The 24,544-nt window shown below is 43.4% G+C and overlaps 1 protein-coding gene across 1 annotated transcript in view; it reads right to left on the bottom strand.

Annotated features, from left to right (window-relative positions):
• prkcab (protein kinase C, alpha, b) overlaps nt 1-24,544 on the bottom strand; it is a 205,619-nt gene that overhangs the window by 58,027 nt on the left and 123,048 nt on the right. The window contains exon 4 of the mRNA XM_084071166.1: nt 839-950. Coding sequence (XP_083927292.1) covers nt 839-950 — 112 coding nt within the window. The remainder of the gene's footprint in view (nt 1-838; nt 951-24,544) is intronic.

Raw genomic sequence — 24,544 nt, 5'->3', positions numbered from 1 at the left:
CTTACCTGGGTAAACTCGAACCTGTGAATAGCCTAAGAAAGAGTGTTACAGAGGACCCTACCTCTTAAATAAAAAGGTGGCGTAGTCTTGCAGTACCTAACAAACAGTATTATTCTCACAGTAATTACGCACCCCGCACTTTACCGTGCAACTGATATTTTATTGTTGTGAGTTTAATGTGTATTGTTATTTATTTATTATTGAGACAAAGTAAAGAGTGTCAGCATTCTAAAAAGAAGTGGCAAGTTACATGTGACAACCTGGCCACCGTCACATCAGCATATGTGTCGATGAAATGAAATTTGTCCCTGAGCAAGACTCTTAACCCCTAATTGCTCACAGGTTCTCATTGGAAACAAGACCGCAAGGACTTTCATGAACGACCTGTTAAAAGGAATTATCCTATCCTATCCTTATTCCCCGCCCCCGCTCTTGATTGACAAGCTACCCAACCAATAATGGTCTGGTCTCATTCTGCAGGATATGACGCGATATTGAAAGATGGCGGACCTACAGTCTTGGAACAATCGGCTTCATTTTCGGTCTGTAGAAAGCAGGGGAGTGGCTTTGTCCATCTCATTTATACAGTCTATGAACCCAACCCCTAAAACCTAAAGAGTGAGGACAAGTAAACATTTCCTCATGTCTATTTCTCAAATTCTACAATACTTATGGTCTTTTTTGGCTAATACAAGTACACACACACACACACACACACACACACACACACACACACACACACACACACACACACACACACACACACACACACACACACACACACACACACACACACACACACACACACACACACACACAGAGGGTAGGATATACTCACTGTCACATTTCATGCCCTGGTGGATGAGGCCGTACAGCAGAGAACCACAGTGGTCACAGAAGGTGGGACTGCCGTAGGAGTGGATCTTAAACTTGTGCTTACTTCTGGGGTCCTGGTGGAACAAACACACACGCACACGCACACACGCGCACACACACACACACACACACACACACACACACACACACACACACGCACACGCACACGCACACGCACACGCACACACACACACACACACACACGCACATTATTGATTGACATCTTTATTGATCGTGAAATAATGCATTCTAGAGTGAGAAACGTACAGTATAGAGTTCATGATGTGCTAAACAATAATAATAAATAATGTGTCCCTGGGCACAAGTCTCTGAGTGGATGCGTGGGTGTAGCCTGGGATCCAGACTGATTGCTTTGTTCTGCGTTTTCTTTTCTTTTTGTCTCACTCGCTTCAAAGTGAGAAAAAGACGAACATATATAGCGAAATCAGTCTGGATTCCAGGATAGCGTGGGTGTACCTGCTACTCAAAGTGTGTGTGTGCGTGTGTGTGTGTGTGTGTGTGTGTGTGTGTGTGCGTGTGTGTGTGTGTGTGCGTGTGTGTGTGTGTGTGTGTGTGTCTTTATTTGTCCATGTGTGACTTAAATATAGGTAAATGATACAGTTAAGGAACAAAGTATCACCAGTGACTAAACGCATGAATATACAGTACATGTATCACCTGTGAATGGATACTGTGTTATGTGCAGACTATCAATCAACAGTATGGATTTGAGACAGACTATTTGCACAGTATTGCCATTCTTTGAGACACACACACGCACACACACACACACACACACACACACACACACACACACACACACACACACACACACACACACACACACACGCACGGGGCACAATTCGGGGCGTGGCCGAATCCAACATTCCTTCACACAGCTTTCACCATTGGAATTGCTTTGCGGAGGAACACACATGTTGTTACATTTTATGGGTTTATTTCATCATAGCGCAACACATGGTGAAGTATTGTAGACAGTGCAGGTCATTCCAACAACCACCGACTTGTGAAAAATGAAAGCGGGACCGCACGATAATATTCTAAACTTTCCGCGATTCTGACAATAATCATATTTGTTTTGACCCATCCGAGGTTTTTGCCAGGCCAAACAACGGAATCACGTGACGTTGATCCCCTTCCCCTATTGGCTCTCATACTAGGACATGGCGTACGTGTGTAGGCAGAAGGAATACAGTAATAACAGCAACACGTCGGGCTGGAAAACCTTGATAATGAATTCAGCCCTTGTTCCATAATTCAGCACGGCAATGAAACATCCAGAGCATCAGAGGGATAAATGAGGGAGATAATAATCATCTCTGTCGGCTGGAAACCTCATTAAGTCCCAAAACTCGTACTTTTCAGGACTCGAATTCAAAAGCATCAAAAGTAGCAGATCTACAAGCTCGAAACGCGACGCTTCGCGCCGCGTTTCGAGCTTGTAGATCTGCTACTTTTGATGCTTTTCTGTGTAGTATGATCAATAGGGCATTGATTTACGAGAAAAACACAAAAAGTTAAAGACGGAGTGCCGTGATTTTCAGTGATTTTTCACCCCCCTAAAACATAATCATCAGATATTATGGTTATTCTAGGAGGAAGATTTTTTTCAAAATTGTACAGAAATTGTTAAAATTATGTTTTTATGTGGACACGCCTCCAGTTCATTAACACATTGACTGCCTAGATCGAGTTAACTCGATATTAGGAATCCAGCGCTTGACTGCCTAGATCGAGTTAACTCGATATTAGGTATTTTCATTGGTTTCATCTGTGATCGCGCGGGTCTGTTTACTTTTAATCATCACTTTCGTTTTCCATCTACGTCACACTCACCCGAAGCCGGATGTAAAAAAAAAAATTCGTTTCCGGGTCACATTGTTTTTCTCCGGTCATTTTCGTCCAGAATAGAGAAAAACACTTTTTTTCACACGCTATAAAATACAAAGGGAGAGCTCCCCTTTTATTTTCTTTGGTCCGAGTGACGATCAGGCATCGTCGTCGTGTATCACATCGTATCACAAGCCGATCAGAGATTGTCGAAGACATTCACATCCGGTTCATGTTGTTTTCACTGTTTGAGCCAGGAGGGAGGGGGGGGGCGAGTCAGCGAGTCATCGAGGGTGTCATTTTGCTGCGCTCTGCTGGTCGATCGTCGTATGTGTTCAAAATCATGGGAAAAAGAAACTTAAATGCATTTAAATGAGAAAACAGAGAAAACAAAAAAACACGCAAATCGCTGGCAGTCAAGGGGGTAAATTTGGAATAAACTCTGGCAGTCAATGTGTTAAGTATACCTGGTTCTCACCTTAGCACCTCCTCCACCACCTTAGCACCACCCACCTGTCCTAGTGCCTCCTCCTCCTCATGCCCACACCTGTTGTGTTATGATAATGAGGGGGAGGGTATGTTTTCACTATGTCACTAATGCGCTGTTTCTCTATTGGCACGTTTGACCCTCAAGGTTTCAGCCTCCAGGTAGAAACTCAAAACAGTCAGAGAAGACATAAAACACCATAAAAACACCACCAGGGGGCTTAATGAAGTTCTATCAACCTCATAGACACATGAAAAACAGAAAAAGTGCAAAACCATGGCACCACCTCTTTAAAAAAAGATATATATATATATGGATATAAGAGATTTCTGCCCCGACAGCAGAGATATATGAAGGAGCAGGAGGAATGTTTTATAGTGTTCTATAGTAACGGTTCCTCCCTTTGATGTGTTGCAGAAAGAGAACCCTGGGACATGATTTAAAGCAAATTAAAATCCTAACGACTTAAGATGTTTGCTAGGCCAGCGTGAAAGGAGCCCACCACGATAGAGCCCACCATGGGTCGCTTTGCGACGCGTTGTGAGCTTGTAGATCGGCTATTTTCAATTAGCCTAGGTACTGTATGCATAGGGCTGAGGTGGTTAATGCATGTTTTGTAATAATAATCAAAACCAACAATGTAACTAGTAACTAAAGTTTTCAAATAATTGTAGCAGAGTAAAAGTACAAGATAATTGCCTCCGAGTAGAAGTAAAAGTACAGAAAATTGGAAATTCATCAGGGCTAGCAGCCCATGATGAAGACCGCTTTTGGTCGAAACGTGTTAGTGTATTAAATAAATAGCCTGGAAGTAAAAGTACAGAAAATTGGAAATACTCCAGTAAAAATTGTACTTAAGTACAGCACTTGAGTAAATGTACTTTCCAGTTACTTTCCACCACTGGAGAGAGAGAGAGAGAGAGAGAGAGAGAGAGAGAGAGAGAGAGAGAGAGAGAGAGAGAGAGAGAGAGAGAGAGAGAGAGAGAGAGAGAGAGAGAGAGTGTGTTGTTAGCTAGTTAGTGTGATTGGCAGGGGAGTGAGTCACTGGTGTGAGTGAGGAGGATTCCGGAACAGTCCAATTATAATAACTCTGTGAACAGAGGGAGTGGGCTGATCTTTATCACAGAGGACTGAAGGGAAAAACACAGGAGCTCTGGAAGAAAAAGACTTTATAAGATCAATGCATGGGAGGAGACTTAGACTTCAGGGAGGAAAAATACCAGGTTTCAGTTAACCCATTAAGACTGCCTGGGAACACATCAATTTCAGATTTCTTTGGGCTTTTCAAAAATAGAGCACCGAAGAAGTCTGACGTAATTTACACATCCTAGGTTTGTCTACCTGGTTCGCAGTTTTCCACCCCCCGTTCTGAATCCCATAGACGTGTTTAATATCGCGTCAAATAAGAACTGTGTTCCAAAAATAAACAAATGACCTCGGCGGTTTGACTCTTATGGATATGAAGCATCAACTGACGGTGAGAAAATTCCGCCGAATTAGTTAAATTTTCACCAGAAACAGACTGTATCAAATATAAGTGACTGACTATCATAAACTATACAGAACCTCCTCCCTGACAATATCGCAGAGACAGTTTGTTTATTTTTGGACCACAATTCTTATATGAGACGATTCTATGATGACCCAATGTTATTCTCCATAGAGACATTACTTTACGACCCAGGGGATGAACGAGTGACGTCAGGGCTTCTGTACTCTATAGCAGATATACAAGCTCATAGCGCGGCACTCGGTGCCGCGCTATGAGCTTGTACAGTAGCAGTACTGTAGATCTGTTATTTCTTGAAAAATCTTGAAAATGTGTGCAAATCTGTATGTATATATTTTTAAACAGACATTTTTTTACTCAAATCTTTGCTTCTGGGGGATTCTACAAATGTCTTCTAAATCCTAACAGTTTCTTTTTTTTTTCAAACTTGCTGTAATATCAGTGGTGCTCAAACTTTTTCATGTCAAGGACCCCGCAAAGTTACTTTGCCATGTATTTGGCTGAGGACCCCCCATCTCAAAGTATGTTCCAGGGACCCCCCAGAAGAAAAAAGATTTGAGTTACAAATGTTCGCTTGAAAAATATATATATATATATTCAAATATTTGCACAAATTTTAAACATTTTTCAAAAAATAGCAGATCTACAAGCTCATAGCGCAGCACTCGATGAACTTGTATATCTGCTATTTTTGAATAGCCAAAAAAATCTTAAAATGACACAGATGCGTTCCAGGTCTAAAAGGGTTAACCCCATGAACCCCGGGGGCAAACATTCTGCAAACACAGCCGATACACAAGCTTGATGATGTGCTATTTTTATCTTTGACAGAGGGGGGAAAAGGAGGGGATCTAATAGACCCCCCTGGGGGACCCTGGTCAATAAAGTATACGTACTGGGCCTGGACCGCTGGCATAGCAGTCCAGGCACCTATATATAGGCTTCAAAGTAGCCTGACAGCGCGTCGCGGGTCCGAGTCCCGATCATCCGGACGGCCTTTAATTGCTGCATGTCTCTCCCTATTTCCTGTCAGACTACTATCCTATCAATACAGGCATAAAAGACAAGATCTTAAAAAAAAAAAAAAAAAAAAAGTACGTACTGTATATAGTAGGGTTTATGTGGTTAAAAAGCCTTTAACTCATTGAGACCTGAAGCCGATTCTACATGTCTCCTAAATCTCAACAGTTTTCTGAAAAACGTATGTTTCTATATCAGTGGTGCTCAATCTTTTTCATGTCAAGGACCCCCAAAATTATATGTATTTGGCCGCGGACCCCATCAAAATATTTTGTTCCAGGGACCCCCCAGAAGCAAAGATTTGAGTTAAAAATGTTCGCTTTAAAAATATATATATTTCAAAGATTTGCACACATTTTCACGATTTTTCAAAAATAGCAGATCTACAAGCTCGTAGCGCGGCACTCAGTGCCGCGCTATGAGCTTGTAGATCTGCTATTTTTGAATAGCCCAAAGTGTAAAATAATGCTTTTTAGCTCAAATCTAAAAATGACACAGTTCAAGGTCTTAATGGGTTAAAAGACTTGACGATAATGGATCACAATGAGAAGCCATTGTAATGAAGGCACACCCCCACAAGTACTCAAACACTCAAACACAAAGGTTCCTTGAATTGAATTTCTCATTTTGTCTCATTAAGTCACCCAGCTGCATTCACCCATCAATCAGGATTGGATGACACCTTAGATATATCCAGTGTTGTAAAGTAACTAAGTACATTTACTCAAGTGCTGTACTTAAGCACAATTTTGAGGTATTTTTTACTTTACTGGAGTATTTCAAATTTTCAGTACTACTTCTACAAAGTAGAGGCAAGGCAAATATAGTACTTTTACTCCACTACAATTATTTGAAAACTTTACTTACTAGTTACTTGGATTATTATTACAAAACATACATTACACACTTCAGCCCTATATACATTTTGGCCTTTTGAAAATAGCACATCTACAAGCTCACAATGCGTCGCACCGCGACGCATTGTGAGCTTGTAGATCGGCCATTTTCAAAAGATTTCTATACATTTTATGCATATGAAAGTACATTTTTATACCAATACTTTTTTACTTTTACTCAAGTACATTTTGAAATACGGACTTTTACTTCTACATTGCAATATTGATACTTTTACTTAAGTAACAAATGCGAGTACTTTTTTTTCCACCACTGGATGTATCACATTGGCCAGCTGCTGTTCACTGGAGCGAAGCTTCAACACAACCTTCTTCATCCGCTTATCCAGAGCCGGGTGACGGGGGTAACAGTTCCAGCAGACAATATCAGACTTCCCTTTCCCAGGCCACATTAGCTGTATTCATACTGGGGGATCCCGAGGCGTTCCAAGGCTAATCTCCACCACCCGCCCCCCCCCCCATCTGGTCCTTGGTCTGCCAGCAGGGTCTCCCCAGGGAGAGACGCCCCAGAAACTACAAGTCTCTCCCGGGTGACTGCACTTCTTCTATCTACGCCAGTGGTTCTCAAACTTTTTCATGTCAAGGACCCCCAAATTGACACTTATTAGCCCGCGGACCCCCTTTTGAAAAGATAAGCCAGGGACCCCCCATATAAGATACGATTTTGTACGGCTCTAGCAGTGATTCTCAACCATTTTAATTTCAAGGACCCCCAGTTTAACATGCATTAGAGGCTACGGACCCCCATTTAATGGCATTTCTATCTCTGGGACCCCAATTCATATTGTAAAATCAATGTTAATTTAACACTGAGAGTGTACAAATGGTACCAAATGGACCCGTTAGGGTCCATTTGGTACCATTTGTACACTCTCAGAGTTACAGACCCATAAGGGTCCATTTGGTTCCTATCCATCATTTAGCTAGGAACCCCCTGGAACCCCCTCAAGTACCCCTGGGGGTCCCCGGACCCCACTTTGAGAACCAATGATCTACGCCACTGGGTATCTCTATAAGGGAGATGCCAGCCACCTGCCTGAGAAAACTCATTTCGGCCACTTATTATATCCTCAATCTTGTTCTTTTGGTCATGACCCACATTTCATTACTATTGGTGAGAGTTAGGAATGAAGACTGACCGGTACACCGAGAGCATTCATGAGCCGTTTCTCCGGCTGATATTACGGAGTGGGCATTCTACCGGTTACCTTCTGAGAACCATGGCCTCAGAACTTTAGAGATGCTGATCCTCGTCCCAGCAGATTCACACTCGACTGTGAACAGATCCAGTGAGAGCTGATCCATTGGATCATCAAAATCGGTCAAACCACCTAACTACAACTTAGTTTGTTTGTTTTTTCGTCCGACTTCGTCATTCTAATCAATAACAAATACCAAAAAAACAAAATGTTTGGTTGTGTTGATGATTAGATCTTACCGCAATAAACTTAGCAGTGAATAACTTCATGATCAACCCGATCGCCAGAGGAAACGTTCTCATTGAACGTTTTTCAACGTTTTTCAAACTCCGTGGAAAACCACAAATTCCGTGCATAGCCGCCTCGCATCTCCCCCATTGTGACTAAACCATTTCGGAGGCGCGCAGTCTCAAGGGAATTGTCACATCGTGAAGGACCACCGAGCGAGCTAAAGCGAGCGAGTTGCCGTCCTGAACGTTGCGACATTCCCTTGAGCCTACTCAGCGCCGTTTGAGTTACGTACCGATAGGCACAGAATCGTAAATTTTCTTGTGGGGACTGCTCTACTTCCAGGTTTTTCCGGGTTGCGACAGGTTACACCCACCGTGGGACTCACCGTACATATGCACGGAATTTGGGGGTTTCTAGGCGACTATGCACGGAATGACATGCACTGGATCCGTGCAATGTATACTAATTCTCTGGCGATCAGGCTGTCATGATATATGTTCATGCCATTATACCAAGATTATTTTTTTTGTTTTTATGCCATCAGGCTGGTGAGCTCATTACCTTTAGCCTTACCACATAGATAGTAAAGGTAATCATTATGTAATCAGGCACACTTATACTGTATACAACGCAAGTATATTTCTGGCAGTGGAGTTATGACCTGCATGGTTCGCCTGCCAATACGCCAGCGACACCACGCTGGCCAAGACCTAGCCGGTTGAGTGTCTATAAGGGGAAGCACCGGAATTTGGCAAAAAGTACCGCCCAGCTCCCAAGGATATGACGCTGACGCTTTACAAATCCGTTTACATTCTCCGTGAATGAAACAAGTGTTGTGATTGGTCAAACAAGGTCGTTTCCGGGGGAAATACGTATACGGCGGGAGTCCCGCCCCCCCCCCCCCCCCCCCCCCCCCTATAGACGCTCTCTGCATTAAGTCGTGACCGGGCTTTTCTCTTCGCAGATGAGTAAAGGTCCTTACACACCGGGCGACACCGGCGAAAATAGCGAATATACGCAAAATTCTGACTCGTTCCGAATAATTAAAAGACGCTTTTTCGCTTCGCTTTTTCGCTTTTTCGCTCCATGTACGGAGCCATTGACTTTATAAGCTTTTAAAAAAAAACGCATTATTCGCCCGAAAAAATCGCCCCGGTGTGTAACAACCTTAAGGCTGGGAACGAAACAGGACCCCCTGCTCACAACAACTTCCTGTCATCAGCGCTGGTCGAAACGACAAGAAGCCCCCTGTTTCCCATGGCCAAAGCCATCTCTCCTCTGCGTGTGTGTGTGTGTGTGTGTGTGCGCGCGTGTGTGTGTGTGTGTGTGTGTGTGTGTGCGTGTGCGCGTGTGTGCGTGTGCGCGTGCGCGTGTGCGTGTGTGTGCGTGTGCATGTGCGTGTGTCTGCACCCATGTGTCTTTTCCGCCGTCAGAACAAAGCATAGAGAAAGAACACAGTCCCGAGGGGAACAGAGAGCTGCTCGCCTCTCCTTTTAGACAACAAAAGCTATTCCTGCCCCGTCTTTGATATGTCGTCTCTTTCCGATGGAAACCTCATATGTCTAAAACTGTTTCTTTCCAGGATTCAAATGCAAAAGTAGCAGATCTACAAGCTCGAAACGCGTCGCAAAGCGCCGCGTTTCGAGCTTGTAGATCTGCTGCTGTTGATGTTTTTTTGTGTGACGCTGTAGTATGATCAAGTAAGGCGTTAATTTACGTAAAAAAACACAAACAGTTAGAATATGGAGATAAGAGTTTTCTGATGAAGGCCTCCGGCCCAAACGTGTTGGTCACCTGCGTTGTTTTAATTCATTGCTATGGATTCATTAATAAAATATTTTCTACTTGAACTGAACAGAGCCGCCTTGGACCTTCTTTAAAGGGATAGTTCACCCCCAAAATTAGTTTTTTTCCTTTCTATTAGTCACCCCATGGAGACTTGAATTCATGGATATTATTTTTTTTGTTTTTGTCGCATTCCTATAAGCCAATAATTTGATAACCAGCAGTGGTTCCGGTAGGAGACACAAAGAGTCTCCTTTGTGTCTCCTACTACCGGAACCGCTGCCTAACTGGTCCGCTGGTCATCAAATTATTGTCTTAGGAATGTGACAAAAACTAAAACATATCCATGAATTCAAGTCTCCATGGGGTGACTGATCCATAGAAAAAAATATGTTTTTTGGGTGAACTATCCCTTTAAGTTCACTTATGTTTTCCACTGTGACACTGTGAGGAAAAGGAACTCTAAAGTCTTGTCATGGAGATAACAGATAGGAGGTTTCTGCCCGACAACAACAATATCATAATCGTGGGAATTTGGGGTTTTATCTTGGGCTTGGATCTCTGCTCCACACTGGCTGTGGGTTCCTGTGGGATATGTGACTGTATCAGACTAGCGGGTCGGATCAAAGAGGAGAGGCTGACTGACTCAATCACACACGGTGAACACAGAGGATAACCCCCACCCCCCCACCCCACTCCCCAGACCCCCTCCCTCTCTATCGCTTTATCTCCCCACTCCCTCGCTCTCTTCCTGTCCACGTCTCTGAACAATGGCCTCTGGATGTTTCCTCTTCTTAATTATCTTTCCTCTCTGTTCTTTCACTTGGTACTTTTTACTCTCTCTCTCTCTCTCTCTCTCTCTCTCTCTCCCCCTCTCCCTCTCTCTCTCTCTCTCTCTCGTCAGGCCCAGCTTTTGGACTCACTCAGCGTGACTGAATCAAGGTGGAGGCCGAGGGAGGAAGTGTGTGAAGAGATAATCTCCACTCCACTGGCGGTGTGTGTGTGTGTGTGTGTGTGTGTGTGTGTGTGTGTGTGTGTGCGTGCGTGCGTGCGTGCGTGCGTGCGTGCGTAAGTGCGTGCGTGCGTGCGTGCGTGCGTGCGTGCACACTAGCACAGCTGTCTGGGACAGCTCTGTGTAAAACAACTGCTGTGTGTGCACGTTGTTGTGCGTGAGAGAGAAATGTGTGCTAAGCTGCAAAATATAATGCCATGTGAACATGAAACATGACATGTGGAGTAAAGAGATTCAACTATACTCTACATGCTGTCTGTCTGATGGTCAAGTGGCTGAGAGTGAGTCACACCTCAGCTGGACACCTCCACCATGATATGAAAGTCCATCATTGCAGTTTCTCCTCTCCTCTGCTCCGATTTTTTTGCAGATAGAATACAGTTTTGGACCGGGACGCTCAAGCGAACTTGAGCCACGAGAGGCACCGCCGAGGGAGCAAAGTTCGCTTGAGCAGACTCAGCGGTGTTCGAGTTTACGTACCGTTATGTAATTGTAAATAGTGTTTTGGGGCGAGCGTTTGCCCCAACTGCCACTCAAAGTGACTACTGGCCAATCACAGCGCGTCTTTTCCGGGACTTATCAGAATGTAGTTGTATAAAAAATATCCCTCTCCTCTCCTCTCCTCTCCTCTCGTCTCCTCTCCTCTGCCAGCACTGATAGCCTGAGATCCACTACATGCAGAAATATACACACACACACACACACACACACACACACACACACACACACACACACACACACACACACACACACACACACACACACACACACACACACACACACACACACACACACACACACACACACGCACAATAGATTAAGCAGAATGACTGAAGGCCAAACATTGCAATGTCAAAGATATAACAGAAAGAAAGACAGAGAGAAAAAGCTTTAGAGACAGTAAGTCAGATCTAATCAAAACACGTATTTAGTTCAGCTGCTGTTCAGCCATCACGCACACAGTCTTGTGTACTTGTTGTCATGGCGTTCTAAGCATCCACCTCCTACAGTCAGCTTGTTAGTGTGTGTACAGTACAGTCTGACCAGCCTTTACACATGAAACACAGCAGCAGATGGCACCTTATTTAAGGTCATAGCAGGTCCTCCGTGGTGAGGCTGCCATATTGGCAAATAGATGAATAACGCAAAAAAGACAGATGAAGCCAATTCCACTGAAGCAGGGGTTCTCAAAGTGGGGTCTCATGGGGGCCTTAGTGGAGGCCCCCCCCCCAATGGAAACAAGACCGCAAGGACTTTTTGGGTGTTATCCTTTTAGACAAAGTGTTTGACTGTACTCTAATAAAATATTCAATCAATCAATCAATATAGCATCTTAATCAGTTTGACCACTTTAACCCTATACTGTATAGGCTATTTGAAAACTACTCCTGATACATTCATGGGTTAAATGCAGAAAACCACATTTCACTGTATATGCAAAATATACAGTGACAAATACCACAAAGGAGTGCAGACCAAATTATTATGACTGCCAATCGCGTAGATCTACGCGAACCGATTTAAAGCCGCAGCGTGCCAGTCGCGTAGATCTACGCGACTCGCATTTCCCATGTTAAATCGAAAAAGTGCACTTTCCGGATTTTTTTTCGACCCATTTCCGGTTCCGGGGCCGACCGGAAACGAAATAAAACTGGTTCCGGTTTTCTCGCTCGCATCCGTTTCCTGTCTAGGCATCAGCTTAGAATCGATTTATCTCCCTTGTGGTTTTCCTCACCGCATCGTTCTGTCTAACGTTCTCGCCTGTAACTTCAAAATGGAGGCACGGATCGGCTCGCAGTTTTCGCTATTTGTTTTTCACGGATCCCGTGTTTGTGTCGAACCAAATGAACGCGGATTTTGAACGGATTTAGCGGGGGCTATGACGACATGAAAAAAACTAAAAAACAATAAAAAGAGCTTGGCACTGGTAGGTACATTATGAGATTAACCTCTGGCGTTCAATGTGTTAAAAGAGTGTTCATTCTCAATGAAAAGTCTCCTGTGTAAATAAAGGCTAGAAAACTGCAACCACAACAACAACAAGACAGAGACCTTGCATTTTGAAAGTGCCCGGACATCTAAAAAGGTCAATAAAATGCAGACACCATTACCATCCACACACCCCCATGCTAGCGGCAGGATGCCTGCTGGCTCATCAGCACGTTAGCGCACCGACCATATGCTTCAGTCACGACACGGACCCCAGTTCAAATCCAACTCCCACCGTGTCCCCCCCTCTCTCTGCCCTATATGTTCTGTCTCCCTACACAGTATCATCATAGACTAGTCCCTCTCAGCTACTAGTGATGCGTGGGTCAGGTTTTTTCATAACCCGCCCCGCACGGGAGCCCAACCCCGCCCCAACCCGTCCAGCAAAGATTCATATAAATCAACAACCCAGCCAGTCCCGCAACCCGCAAAAAAAAACAATAAAACACACAAGCAAGTCCATTCAGAGAGAAAGAGAGAGAGAGAGAGAGGGGGCAGAGGGAGGGAGAGAGAGAGCGCACGCGCGAGAGAGAGAAGGTGTGTTTTTTTTCTTCCGCGTCGTAATTGCGTCGTCTCTATCTATAACCGGTCCGCCCGCCCCGCGGTTCAACCCGCGGGACCTGCGGGCTACGGGTCGGCCCGTGCATCACTATCAGCTGGTCTCTCTCAGTGACGTTAGAGAGACAGGTCTCCAGCATGAACCTGATCCCATGTGACTGTTAACTACACATCACCAGGTCTTCACTAGGATTTTCCTCCCAGAGTTAAAAGTAGAGAAGAGGTGAGGTACAGAGTGAATCAGAAATACACCTGGAGTTAAAGTAGAGAAGAGGTGAGGAAATACACATGGAGTTGGGGTTTCTGTGAACTACAAAATGTTACCAAGCTGCAGTTTGAATGCAGTGAAGTTAAAGTTCAATAAAGTTCATCCAGCGAGAATACTGTAGGCAGCAAGAGATCACATGCTGGCAAAGAAAGAACATGCAACCTATTGTAGTGTCTGTGCGTGTGTGTGTGTGGGGGTGTGTGTGTGTGTGTGTGTGTGTGTGTGTGTGTGTGTGTGTGTGTGTGTGTGTGTGTGTGTGTGTGTGTGTGTGTGTGTGTGTGTGTGTGTGTGTGTGTGTGTGTGTGTGTGTGTCAGGGGGGCACAGTTAACAACTATGTAGTTGCCATGGTGATAATGGAAATAATTCAGCAGGAGATGGAGTCAGCACGCTAACAGAGAGAGAGAGAGAGAGAGAGAGAGAGAGAGAGAGAGAGAGAGAGAGAGAGAGAGAGATAGATTCCACATCAGGAAAAAAGAGCATGTCACCGCGACCCTCCGTTCTTTAGTTATTGGCTGTTGAATATAGTTTGTTCTCACCAAAAAGGCAGAAAAAAACTAGAAAGTAGAGAAAAATGTATTTTTCTAAATCTTTTAACATTAGATGGGACGGGGCTGGGTTTGTTGTGATCACATTATTTCCGGGTCTACTCTCATTCACTCATAGGTTGGCGAAGAGGGCCATCTATAGCGTAAACACCGACAACACGGTTTTGACGTGTTAAACCAGTGGTTCTCAAACTTTTTCATGTCAAGGACCCCCAAATTGATGCTTATTAGCCCGCGGACCCCCCGTTGGAAAAAGATATGCCAAGGACCCCCATAAGAGAAGATCTTTACGGCTCTAGCAGTGATTCTCAACCATTTTCATTTCAAGGACCCCCAGTTTGACTTGCATTAGGCTGCGGACCCCATTTAATGGCATTTCTATCTCTGGGACCCCAGTTCATATTGTAAAATCAATGCTAATTTAACTCTGTTGTACACTCTCAAGAGTTACAGACCCATAGGGGTCCATTTGGTTCCTATCCATAATTTAGCTGGGGACCCCCTGGAACCCCCTCAAGTACCCCTGGGGGTCCCCGGACCCCACTTTGAGAACCAATGTGTTAAACATCATTGGCACAATGGCACTGAATGAGTTAAGAGGTCACATGCGTGGTGCCAGGAACGTTTTTGTTTTCTCAAGACTTTCCAGTGGTTCCTGATTCAGAAAGGTTGGGCATTATGTTTGGGTGTTGTATTGTGAGGGTATTTCCCTCAAGGCCAAACCTCTGCCAACAGAACATTCACAGGGTAACTTACATGGTCCAGGGCACTGGGAAGGATATTTAAATATATTTATACATGGTCCAGGGCACTGGGAATTATATTCTATGATTTATATTTGGCCGGAGGTTGCCAGAGATTCTTCTTATGCCCTCCGGATAATAATAATAACCTCAAACCAAGTCCAACTAGTTTCATTTAGTTGTAGTCTTTCATCATTATTTTTACAATGATGAAAGACTACTATTTTCCTGAACATCAAGGGCAACACATAAAGGTCACAGACTTATATTTCCATGGTGGTCTTTTTGATCTAAAAGTCTGTCTACTAACACTCACTACGGTGACCTGAGACAGAGGACAGACACCACATGATGCTGCAAATTATGAGCTTCTGGTAAAACAGAAACTGTGTGTGTGCGTGTGCGTGTGCGTGTGCGTGTGCGTGTGCGTGCGTGCGCGCGCGTGCGTGTGCGTGTGCGTGCGTGTGCGTGTGCGTGCGTGAGAGAGAAACATAAATTGAGGGAGGCATGCATACACTACAGTGTAATGTTTGGGTGAAACAGCGTGCATCATGACATGCTCACGTACGCTCATGTACTGAGAGAGAGACAACAGGGAGACACAAGGAGGAGATCGACACACACCCAGTGGGTGGGGGGGTGGGGAAGAGGGGGGGGGTAGTACCAGACAGCGAGGGAGCGACTAGAAAAGAGGGATGGAAAAAACAACACATCTGATGTGTGATGACAAACAGAGACACAAGCTGAGGCAGGCAGGCAGCAGATCACCACTGGGCAGAGTGCGTGTGCGTGTGCGTGTGCGTGTGTGTGTGTGTGTGTGTGTGTGTGTGTGTGTGTCGACACACACAGACACACTGAGGCTCAGCTGTGTGCACGTGTAGGCGGAGCAGACATCAAGCTAACAGCATAATCTCCACCCCAGCAGTAGACTGCCTGCCAGCCAGCCTGCCAGCATGCCAGTTAGCCAGCCTAGCCAGCCAGCCAGGGAGCCTGCCAGCCTTGCCAACGTGTGTTGCCCCCTTCCAAAAACACAGTTTTCTCCACAATACAGAGAAAAAAATGCCCAGTCAACCGTTTAAATGGTATAAAGATAAATACATCCTCATAGATGTGGACCTCCCACAGAGACTGAGGGGCTGAACAACGATAAACCTGTTGGTGCGTTGATACTGTAGTTCAGCGTATCAATACTGTACGTTACATGAGCCTTAATGTTAACATGATCTAACCGCTGTCTAATGCAAAAGTGTCTGTGATTATATTGACTTCACATCAACGACACAGTCTAAAGCAGTGGTTCTCAAACCTTTTTCATGTCACGGACCCCCAAAATTATATGTATTTTGTTGCGGACCCCCATCTCAAATATTTTTGTTCCAGGGAACCCCAAAAGCAAAGATTTGAGTTACAAATGTTCGCTTAAGATATAAACATATTATTCAGAGGTTAAATTTGCACATATTTTTCAAAAAATAGCATAGCGCGGCACTCTGTAGCGCGCTATGAGCTTGTAGATCTGCTATTTTTGAATAGCCCAAAGCATGAAAGGTTAAAGTGGTTATAATTATTCTGAGGCTATACTAACACATTTTGCTGGGGACCCCCTGGAACACTCCCAAGGACCCCTGGGGGTCCCCGGACCCCACTTTGAGAACCAATGGTCTAAAGGAGCACAATAATAAAATAATTAGTAAGTCTGTGTCTGCCATCCATTCATCTTCATCCGCTTATCCCGAATGTCGGGTCGCGGAGGCAGCACTTCCAGCGCAAAACCCCAGACTTCCCCCTCCTTTCCTTCACCACATTACAGCCAACTCTGCCTGGGGGGGCCTGGGGGGTCCTGAGCAGTGTTGCCATGTCCGCTTATCGTAAGCGACTTTGGGCTTATTTTTCCAGGTTTTTTGGGGCTTGCTTCTAAAGTGTAGTTGCTTATTTGGCCTTGTACTAAATACTAAATTTGATTAATATGTATGTGTCCCCTAGCCCATATCTGAAAATATTTTGTGCCATGGAGCCAAGATTGCCAAGATTTTCACAATTTTTCAAAAATAGCAGATCTACAAGCTCATAGCGCGGCACTCGGTGCCGCGCTATGAGCTTGTATATCTGCTATTTTTGAATAGCCCAAAGTGTAAAATAATGCTTTTTAGCTCAAATCAAAAAATGACAGTTAAATGGGTTAAATAGCGGATCTACAAGCTGACAACACGTCGCATAGCGACGCGTTGTGAGCTTGTAAATCTTCTATTTTCAATGTATACACATGTAGTAGGTTTAAAGTGCTCATAATGGCTTCTTTTCCTAGACCTGGTTGCTCTCTGCACAAAAATCTCTCACAAAATCTGGCAACACCGATCCCAACAAAATGAAGAACATGAACAACAGGAATACTTTTGGAAATATCTTGACAAATCTCAATTTGTTTCACATCAATGATGTGGGGGATTAGTCTGACCTTTGACACTGATTTAAAATAATAATAAAAAAGACAAGGAGAAAAGGATAATGACACTGACAGTGACCAGAAGATGAAGGGATGGAAGAGATGAGTTGTAAGAAATGAACAGTGGTGGGAAAAGTACTCAAATGTTTTACTCGAGTAAAAGTATCAATATTGCAATGTAGAAGAACTCTGTTACAAGCAAAAGTCCGGAATTCAAAATTGACTTGAGTAGAAGCACAAAAGTATTGGTATAAAAATGTACTTCATGTAGCAGAAGTAAAAGTGCTAAATTGTTTGAAAATAGCCTAGGTATAAAATAGTGCTAAAGTGGTCAATGTATGTTTTATAACATAATAATTTATATCTGCAAAGTAACTAAAGTTTTCAAATAATTGTAGTGGAGTAAAAGTACAATATTTGCCTCCGAGACGTTGTGGAGTAGAAGTAAAAGTATATGACAATTGGAAATGCTCCAGTAAAGTTCCTCAAAATTGTACTGAAGTACAGCACTTGAGTAAAAGTACTTTACACAAGTAAGACGCGCGAACGCTGGAAGCGAACGCAGCTCGAAATATGTTGCAGGTGTGTGCATTTTAATCAGAGCATTGTCTACATTCCTGCGTTCTTCATGGCCACACTGTAGTGCAGGCGTCTGTGTGTGTGTGTGTGTGTGTGTGTGTGTGTGTGTGTGTGTGTGTGTATGAAACCCTGCTCGGCACTCTGGCGCACTCTAGAGGCTGCACACAGGCAGTGCACGCACACAGACAGACACACACACACAAGCCGAGCAGGATTACATAGTAAGCTCCACTTGGGCGGAGGCCTCCTTCCGCGTTCGCAACCATGCACTGGGGATTAGTCCGAGCTTTGACACAGATTGAAAATAAAATCAAAAAGAAGGAGAAAGGGATAATGACACAGTGGCAGCTCATAGCTGTCAGTGACCATAGGGGTGAAAGAGATGAGTTGTAAGAAATGAATCAGGGTGTGAGGCTGAGCTGTAATATATCAGTGACAGACAACAGCTGACAGATTCTGTCATGAACCGGATATTGAGCCATGCAAGTACAAAGCAAACAAAACAAATATAGTTCATCATAAACAGATTTTTTTGTAAATTAAAAGAAATATTTTGATATTTTGAATTAATTTCAGCACGGTATAGCTGACACATGAGGTCACAGGTGTGTGTGTGTGGAATTTAACATAATATCTTCGAGCATGGCTCGCTCAGCCAAACATAATCAATCATAATATTTGTGGTCTCATTAAAGGTAGGGTAAAAGTGATATTTTTGGGTTAAAACAAAAAGTATTTTGTTAAAAGGTTAAAGCACTATATTCTGATAGTAATCATTTCTATAGAGTGTTTGTTCAGTAACAGAAGTCTCCATGTCTCTCCAGCTCTTTAATAAACAGAAAATACATTTTCCGGTAGGTGTCAAAATCTCAGCCAATCAGGAGAAAGTACCCATTTTTAAGCTTCATTTTTTATAGTGTTCCAGTTCCAATTTTGCCTGCTCATTTCTTAGTGTCATCACTTCCAATTTCACTTGTTTAATCTGTATCCTGATTGAGTTCTCTATCCTGATTGGATAAAATTGGAAATTAAACTGAAACGAAAATGCATTTTCTGTTTAATAAAGAGCTGGAGAGACAAGGAGACTCCTTTTACTGAACAAACACTCTATAGCAATGAGTACTATCAGAATATAGAGCTATTTAACACTTATTTTAACCAAAGAAAATCACTTACCCTACCTTTAAGCACTAGACAGATGTACTGTATAGCTTGTAAAACAATAAAGATATAGCTTTGAACAGCAATATTAAAACACAGAGGCTGTGTTAGTTCAATGCTAAAAAAAATATCCACAAACAACCATTAAGTATTCTCTGGTTGTAAACAAGCTATTGTCTGTTAAATGAGCTGCTGTGTAATTGCGTCATGTACATCATATATTGAATTACATTTTCCTTGCATGTCTGTCAGCACGGAGTGTGTGTGTTATTTAATTGATAATTAATTTTAAAAAATGACAGCAACGATATGCATGAGCTCATTAATGTGAAAAGGTAATCAGAGCCAAAGGCACCTCTGCCATCTCTTAGCGAGCCCAATTAAATGGATTATAGAGGATATGCTGATTTCTGACTGTGTTCTGTCCCAAGGATTATGGATATGATGATGATCATTTATTTACCAGAGAGAGAAGGAGGGATTTCTCTGGTGCCTTTTATAGGCAGCTGGACAGGTGGCGACATCACCACCCACTAGTGATGAGCGGGTCGACCCGTAACCCGCGGGACCCGCGGGTCAACCCGCGGCGCGGGTGGGTCGAGCCAGAATTTCAGAGGCAATTATGCGGGCTGTGGGTGAGCGGGTCAGCCGCTCTCACACGAAAAAAATAAAATAATAATCACATGCTCTTGTTTTGTCTTTATTCCTAATAAGAATAAGAATAATAACAATAAAACAGTTTGAATACACTTGGGGATTATTTTCTAACCATGATTTTACAGAATTAAAAAAAAATCGCGGGTCGCGGGGCGGGTTGAGCCATAGATTTATATATGGGTTCGCGGGGCGGGTTGGGTTCCGTCGCGGGGCGGGTCATGAAAAAACCCGACCCGCTCATCACTACCACCCACATTCACAATGTCATCCACAGAGACACAACGTCACGACAATAACACGTGACACACACTGACAGATATCCATACATACAGAGCACACACACTCACTCACGCATGCAGTGTTGATTTCGTCAACTAAAACTATGACGAACAATGTTCCTCGACTACCTTTTTTCACTGACGAAAACTAAATAGAAACTACGGTACGCTTACTAAAACTAAGACTAAATATAGTGACAATTTCTTCAACAAATAAAAACTAGACTAAAATGTTAGTGAGGGATCTAGTGGAGAAGAGATCCAGTAGAGCTAAAAGACAAGTCATTTTATGTTTGGTTGTGCTCAGGTGCTGCGCTCTGAAAAGATCTACAAGCTCACAACACGTCGCAGCAGCCAAGTGTAAAATCAGCCATTACGACGCCATCAAGGCACCGCCAAAATACATTTTAGTCGACTAAATCAACTGTAGATTTAGTCGACTATAATCTTATGATTTTACAGTAAAACATTTCAGATGACTAAAACTAAATGGAATTTGATTCAAAAGACTACTAAAACCAAATTAAAATTAACTGCACGCTCGTGCACATGCGCGCGCACACACACACACACACACACACACACACACACACACACACACACACACACACACACGGAAAGATTTGAGTTAAAAATATAAAATATATGTATTCAAAGATTTGCACACATTTTGTAGATTTTTCAGAAAAATAGCAGATCTACTGTACAAGCTCATAGCGCGGCACTCGGTGCCGTCCCGGTTTTAATGGCAAGACACAAAGCTTGTGTGAATGAGCGTTGGGTCACTAAGCCAGCGACAGCAGTAATGTTTGTGCTGTGAGGTCAGGCGGGGTTCCAGGGCACGCAGCCTCTCTCTGTGGATGTGTCATCACTTCCTGGGGACCGTGGGGCGAGAGGCTAGCCGTCCGATTGGACGTCTCCGTGGCTACAGTTGTCAGGGTCCATTATGAAGAGACCCTGGTGGTGGTGATAGCTCTCCGCTGCAGATGGGTGGTAATTGAGCTAAATGGCTGTGAGACTGACTGGGCCACTTAGCCCACGCAAACCGGGGACGCATCTGTGTTAAACCACTTTATCCATTACTTTGGGCTATTACAAAAATAGCAGATATACAAGCTCATAGCGCGGCACCGAGTGCCGCGCTATGAGCTTCTAGATCTGCTATTTTTTTTTCTAAATCATGAAAATGTGTGCAAGTCTTTGAATGTCTATATATTTTTAAAGCAATATTTTTTTACTCAAATCTTTGCTTCTGGGGGGGGGGGGGGGGGTCCCTGGAACAACATTTTGGGGGGTCCTTGACATGAAACAAGTTTGAGAACAACTGATATTATTGCAAAATAATGATAAATATAAAAAGAAACTGTTAGGATTTAGAAAACATTTGTAAAATCCCCCAGAAGCAAACATTTGAGTTAAAAATGTTTGCTTTAAAAAACATATATATTCACACATTTGCAGACATTTAAAAAAAAACATCTAGAAACTGCAGATCTACAAGCTCTTAGCGCGGCACTCTGCTATTTAGAATAGCTTGCTTGTAGATCTGCTATTTTTGAATAGCCAAAGAAATCTAAAAATGACACACAGATGCCTTCCCGGTCTAAAAGGGTTAAGAGTCACTTAGGGAAGGTTGACTCTGACAACAGGGACTCACTCACTCACACACATATGCGCCACAGAGAGCTTGGTTGGCACAGACGCAGTGGTAGCCTGTTTCCAGTGTGGTCCAGTGTACTCAATTCATCAGTAAAGACAATACATACAACACAATGGACTAGGGCAGGGGTCTTCAACCAGGGGGTCCAGGACCTCTAGGGGGTCCTCAGAGTTACTACAGGGGTCCGCCAAATCTTTGTTTGATATGATTTTTTTTTTTTTTTACCATAACCACTTGAACACTAGCATCCCTTTTCTGAAGACCACTTTAGCCAAAAATAGCCGATCTACATAAGCTTGTAAATCGGCTATTTTTGGCAAAGAGGTATAGGTGTAGAGGGAAAAGAGCAGACCAAGTAAACAAAAAAAGTTTAATCTGAAACAATTCTATGCAATATAGAGGGGGTCCCTGCTTCATCTCTCTCTCAGCTAGGGGGTCCTTGGCCTGAAAACGTTGAGTAACTATAAAGTTTTCAAATACTTGTAGTGGAGTAAAAGTACAATATTTGTCTCTGCGATGTAGTGGAGTAAAAGTATTGGAAATTGGAAATACTCAAGCAAAGTACAAATACCTCACAACTGTACTTAAGTACAATACTTGAGTACATGTACATAGTTACTTTCCACCTCTGGCCACAACCACAGCCTCTGTTATGGCTGAGAGATCTGTCGCCGAGGCAACACAACATCCATTCTCCTTTCTGCTATGCAATTGAACTGTGGTCATACATGTCCCTGTTGTCATTCCATAATATGTCAACTTAACCTGAAGCTTACAGCTATGACAATCAGCAAGTAAAACCATACGTATATTTACATAATTGAAGCATACTGCAGATTGCACCATTTCACACAGTTCAAAAAGAATCCCTGTTTTACAGTATCACAGTTACAGAGAGCGCATAATGAGAATATTAAACCATTAAACCAAAAACCCCAAAAACTGTTCTACTGTAGCTGCTCTCTCTCTCTCTCTCTCTCTTATCAGAGGAGTATACAGTCATTTCCAATTAAAGCAAACCCTGTGGGCCAGAAGTAATTAAAACACAAAAGTAACTGTAAGAATGGTATTGTAAAACATTAAATGATTTACAGTATATTGCACAGCAAAAAGAGAGGGACACAAATCCAGAAGTGTGGAATGCAGACACAGCTGAAAAATGAAGCCAGGTGTTGTGGAAGGTGATGCAGGTGAGAACCGACCAAGACCAAAATAACAGCAGGCTTATAAATACACCCTGCTCCGTCCTCATATGTGTGCCTTTCATGGTGATACTCACCAGATTTATCTCAACAATGAAGAATCACACAACCTGTCATGCTGCATCTTACAGTTATCTCATTTCTACACTGACCATTTCACAAAGACGCATGCACGCACGCGCACACACACACACACACACACACACACACACACACACACACACACACACACACACACACACACACACACACACACACACACACACACACACACACACACACACACACACACACACACACACACACACACACACGTATTGCCAGGGATTGATGACCTTCACAATGGCGGACCAGAACTACTTCCAGTTCAAGGGAGGATCAACCAAAGATAACGCATACAATGTTTTGTATTGGATTTCCTCTCTGGTAAGAATACTTTGAGGACTCTAACAGGACCACTCATCCAAGGTTAATTCGACTATGCATGCCACAAAGGCCTTAAACACAAGGCTCCAGACATCCCGAAACAAACTGGTCGGGCTACCTCTTGGCCTTACACCCACAACTCATCTAAACCCTGCTCATTTTGCTAGGGTGGGATGGCTCAGGGTTGAGGACAGAGTACAGCAACTAGCAATGGGCCTGGTCTACAAGACACACTACACCACAAAGACACCCATGTACCTGTCAAAATACTTCACAAACGTCAATGAAGTCCACAGTCACAACACCAGAGGTAGCTCCACTTATCACGTCCAACCCAGATTTGGCACAGACAGGGGTTGAATGCGTTCTCCTGCTATGCCCCAAAAATGTGGAATGCCCTACCAACAGCCCTGGAGGAGTGTAAAACCCTACTCTCCTTCAAAACCGCTCTAAAAGAGTACCTACTGTATGTGGCTGCACTTCGAAAATGGCCCCTGTAAAAGTCAAAGCCTAGCCTTCGTTTTTCTGTTTTCAAACTGTTTTTATGATGTTCTTCATAGTAGTGTATACCTGTCTGTCATTTAATGTCTATATGAATTGAGTACAAAGGACCCCAATGGAAACAAGGTTAGGTTTTAATCCTCTCAGCTGACCTTGTATTGAACTGCACTTTCCTGTGCTTTTTTTCTGCAAACTGCTAATAAAGTATTCAAACAATCAATGCAATCTATTATAGGTACAGTAATATCAAGTACACAACAGGTAGTTTAGACCAAGCAATCCGATTGGTTTAAATAGGCTCTCGGCCGTGGTGCTCAAATGAACATGACCGCACACACCTACAGCAGCCGTACTCATGCAGTAACGAGGGTCTATCTATCTATCTATCTATCTATCTATCTATCTATCTATATATAATGTTTTAAGTAAGAGACTTGTGTCTGACTTATGTCCATGTGCCTTCCCATCGACTGACTGCTCACCCTTCTACAGATTCTACGCAGCTATATCCACTCTCTCTCATTTCCTAATCTAGCACTCACTATTTAAGGCCTGCTATTCCCCATGTCTTCACTGCCAGGCTGTAACTTAGTGTTTCATGTATTCTCTCTATAGCCTCCAGTAATTATACAGTCTGTTTCTGTTTGC

Source organism: Gymnoscopelus microlampas, assembly GCF_963454915.1.
Source record: "Gymnoscopelus microlampas genome assembly, chromosome: 11".
NCBI lineage: Eukaryota > Metazoa > Chordata > Actinopteri > Myctophiformes > Myctophidae > Gymnoscopelus > Gymnoscopelus microlampas.
The sequence above is the reverse complement of the archived record's forward strand: the minus strand, read 5'-3'. Positions and strand labels throughout refer to the sequence as shown.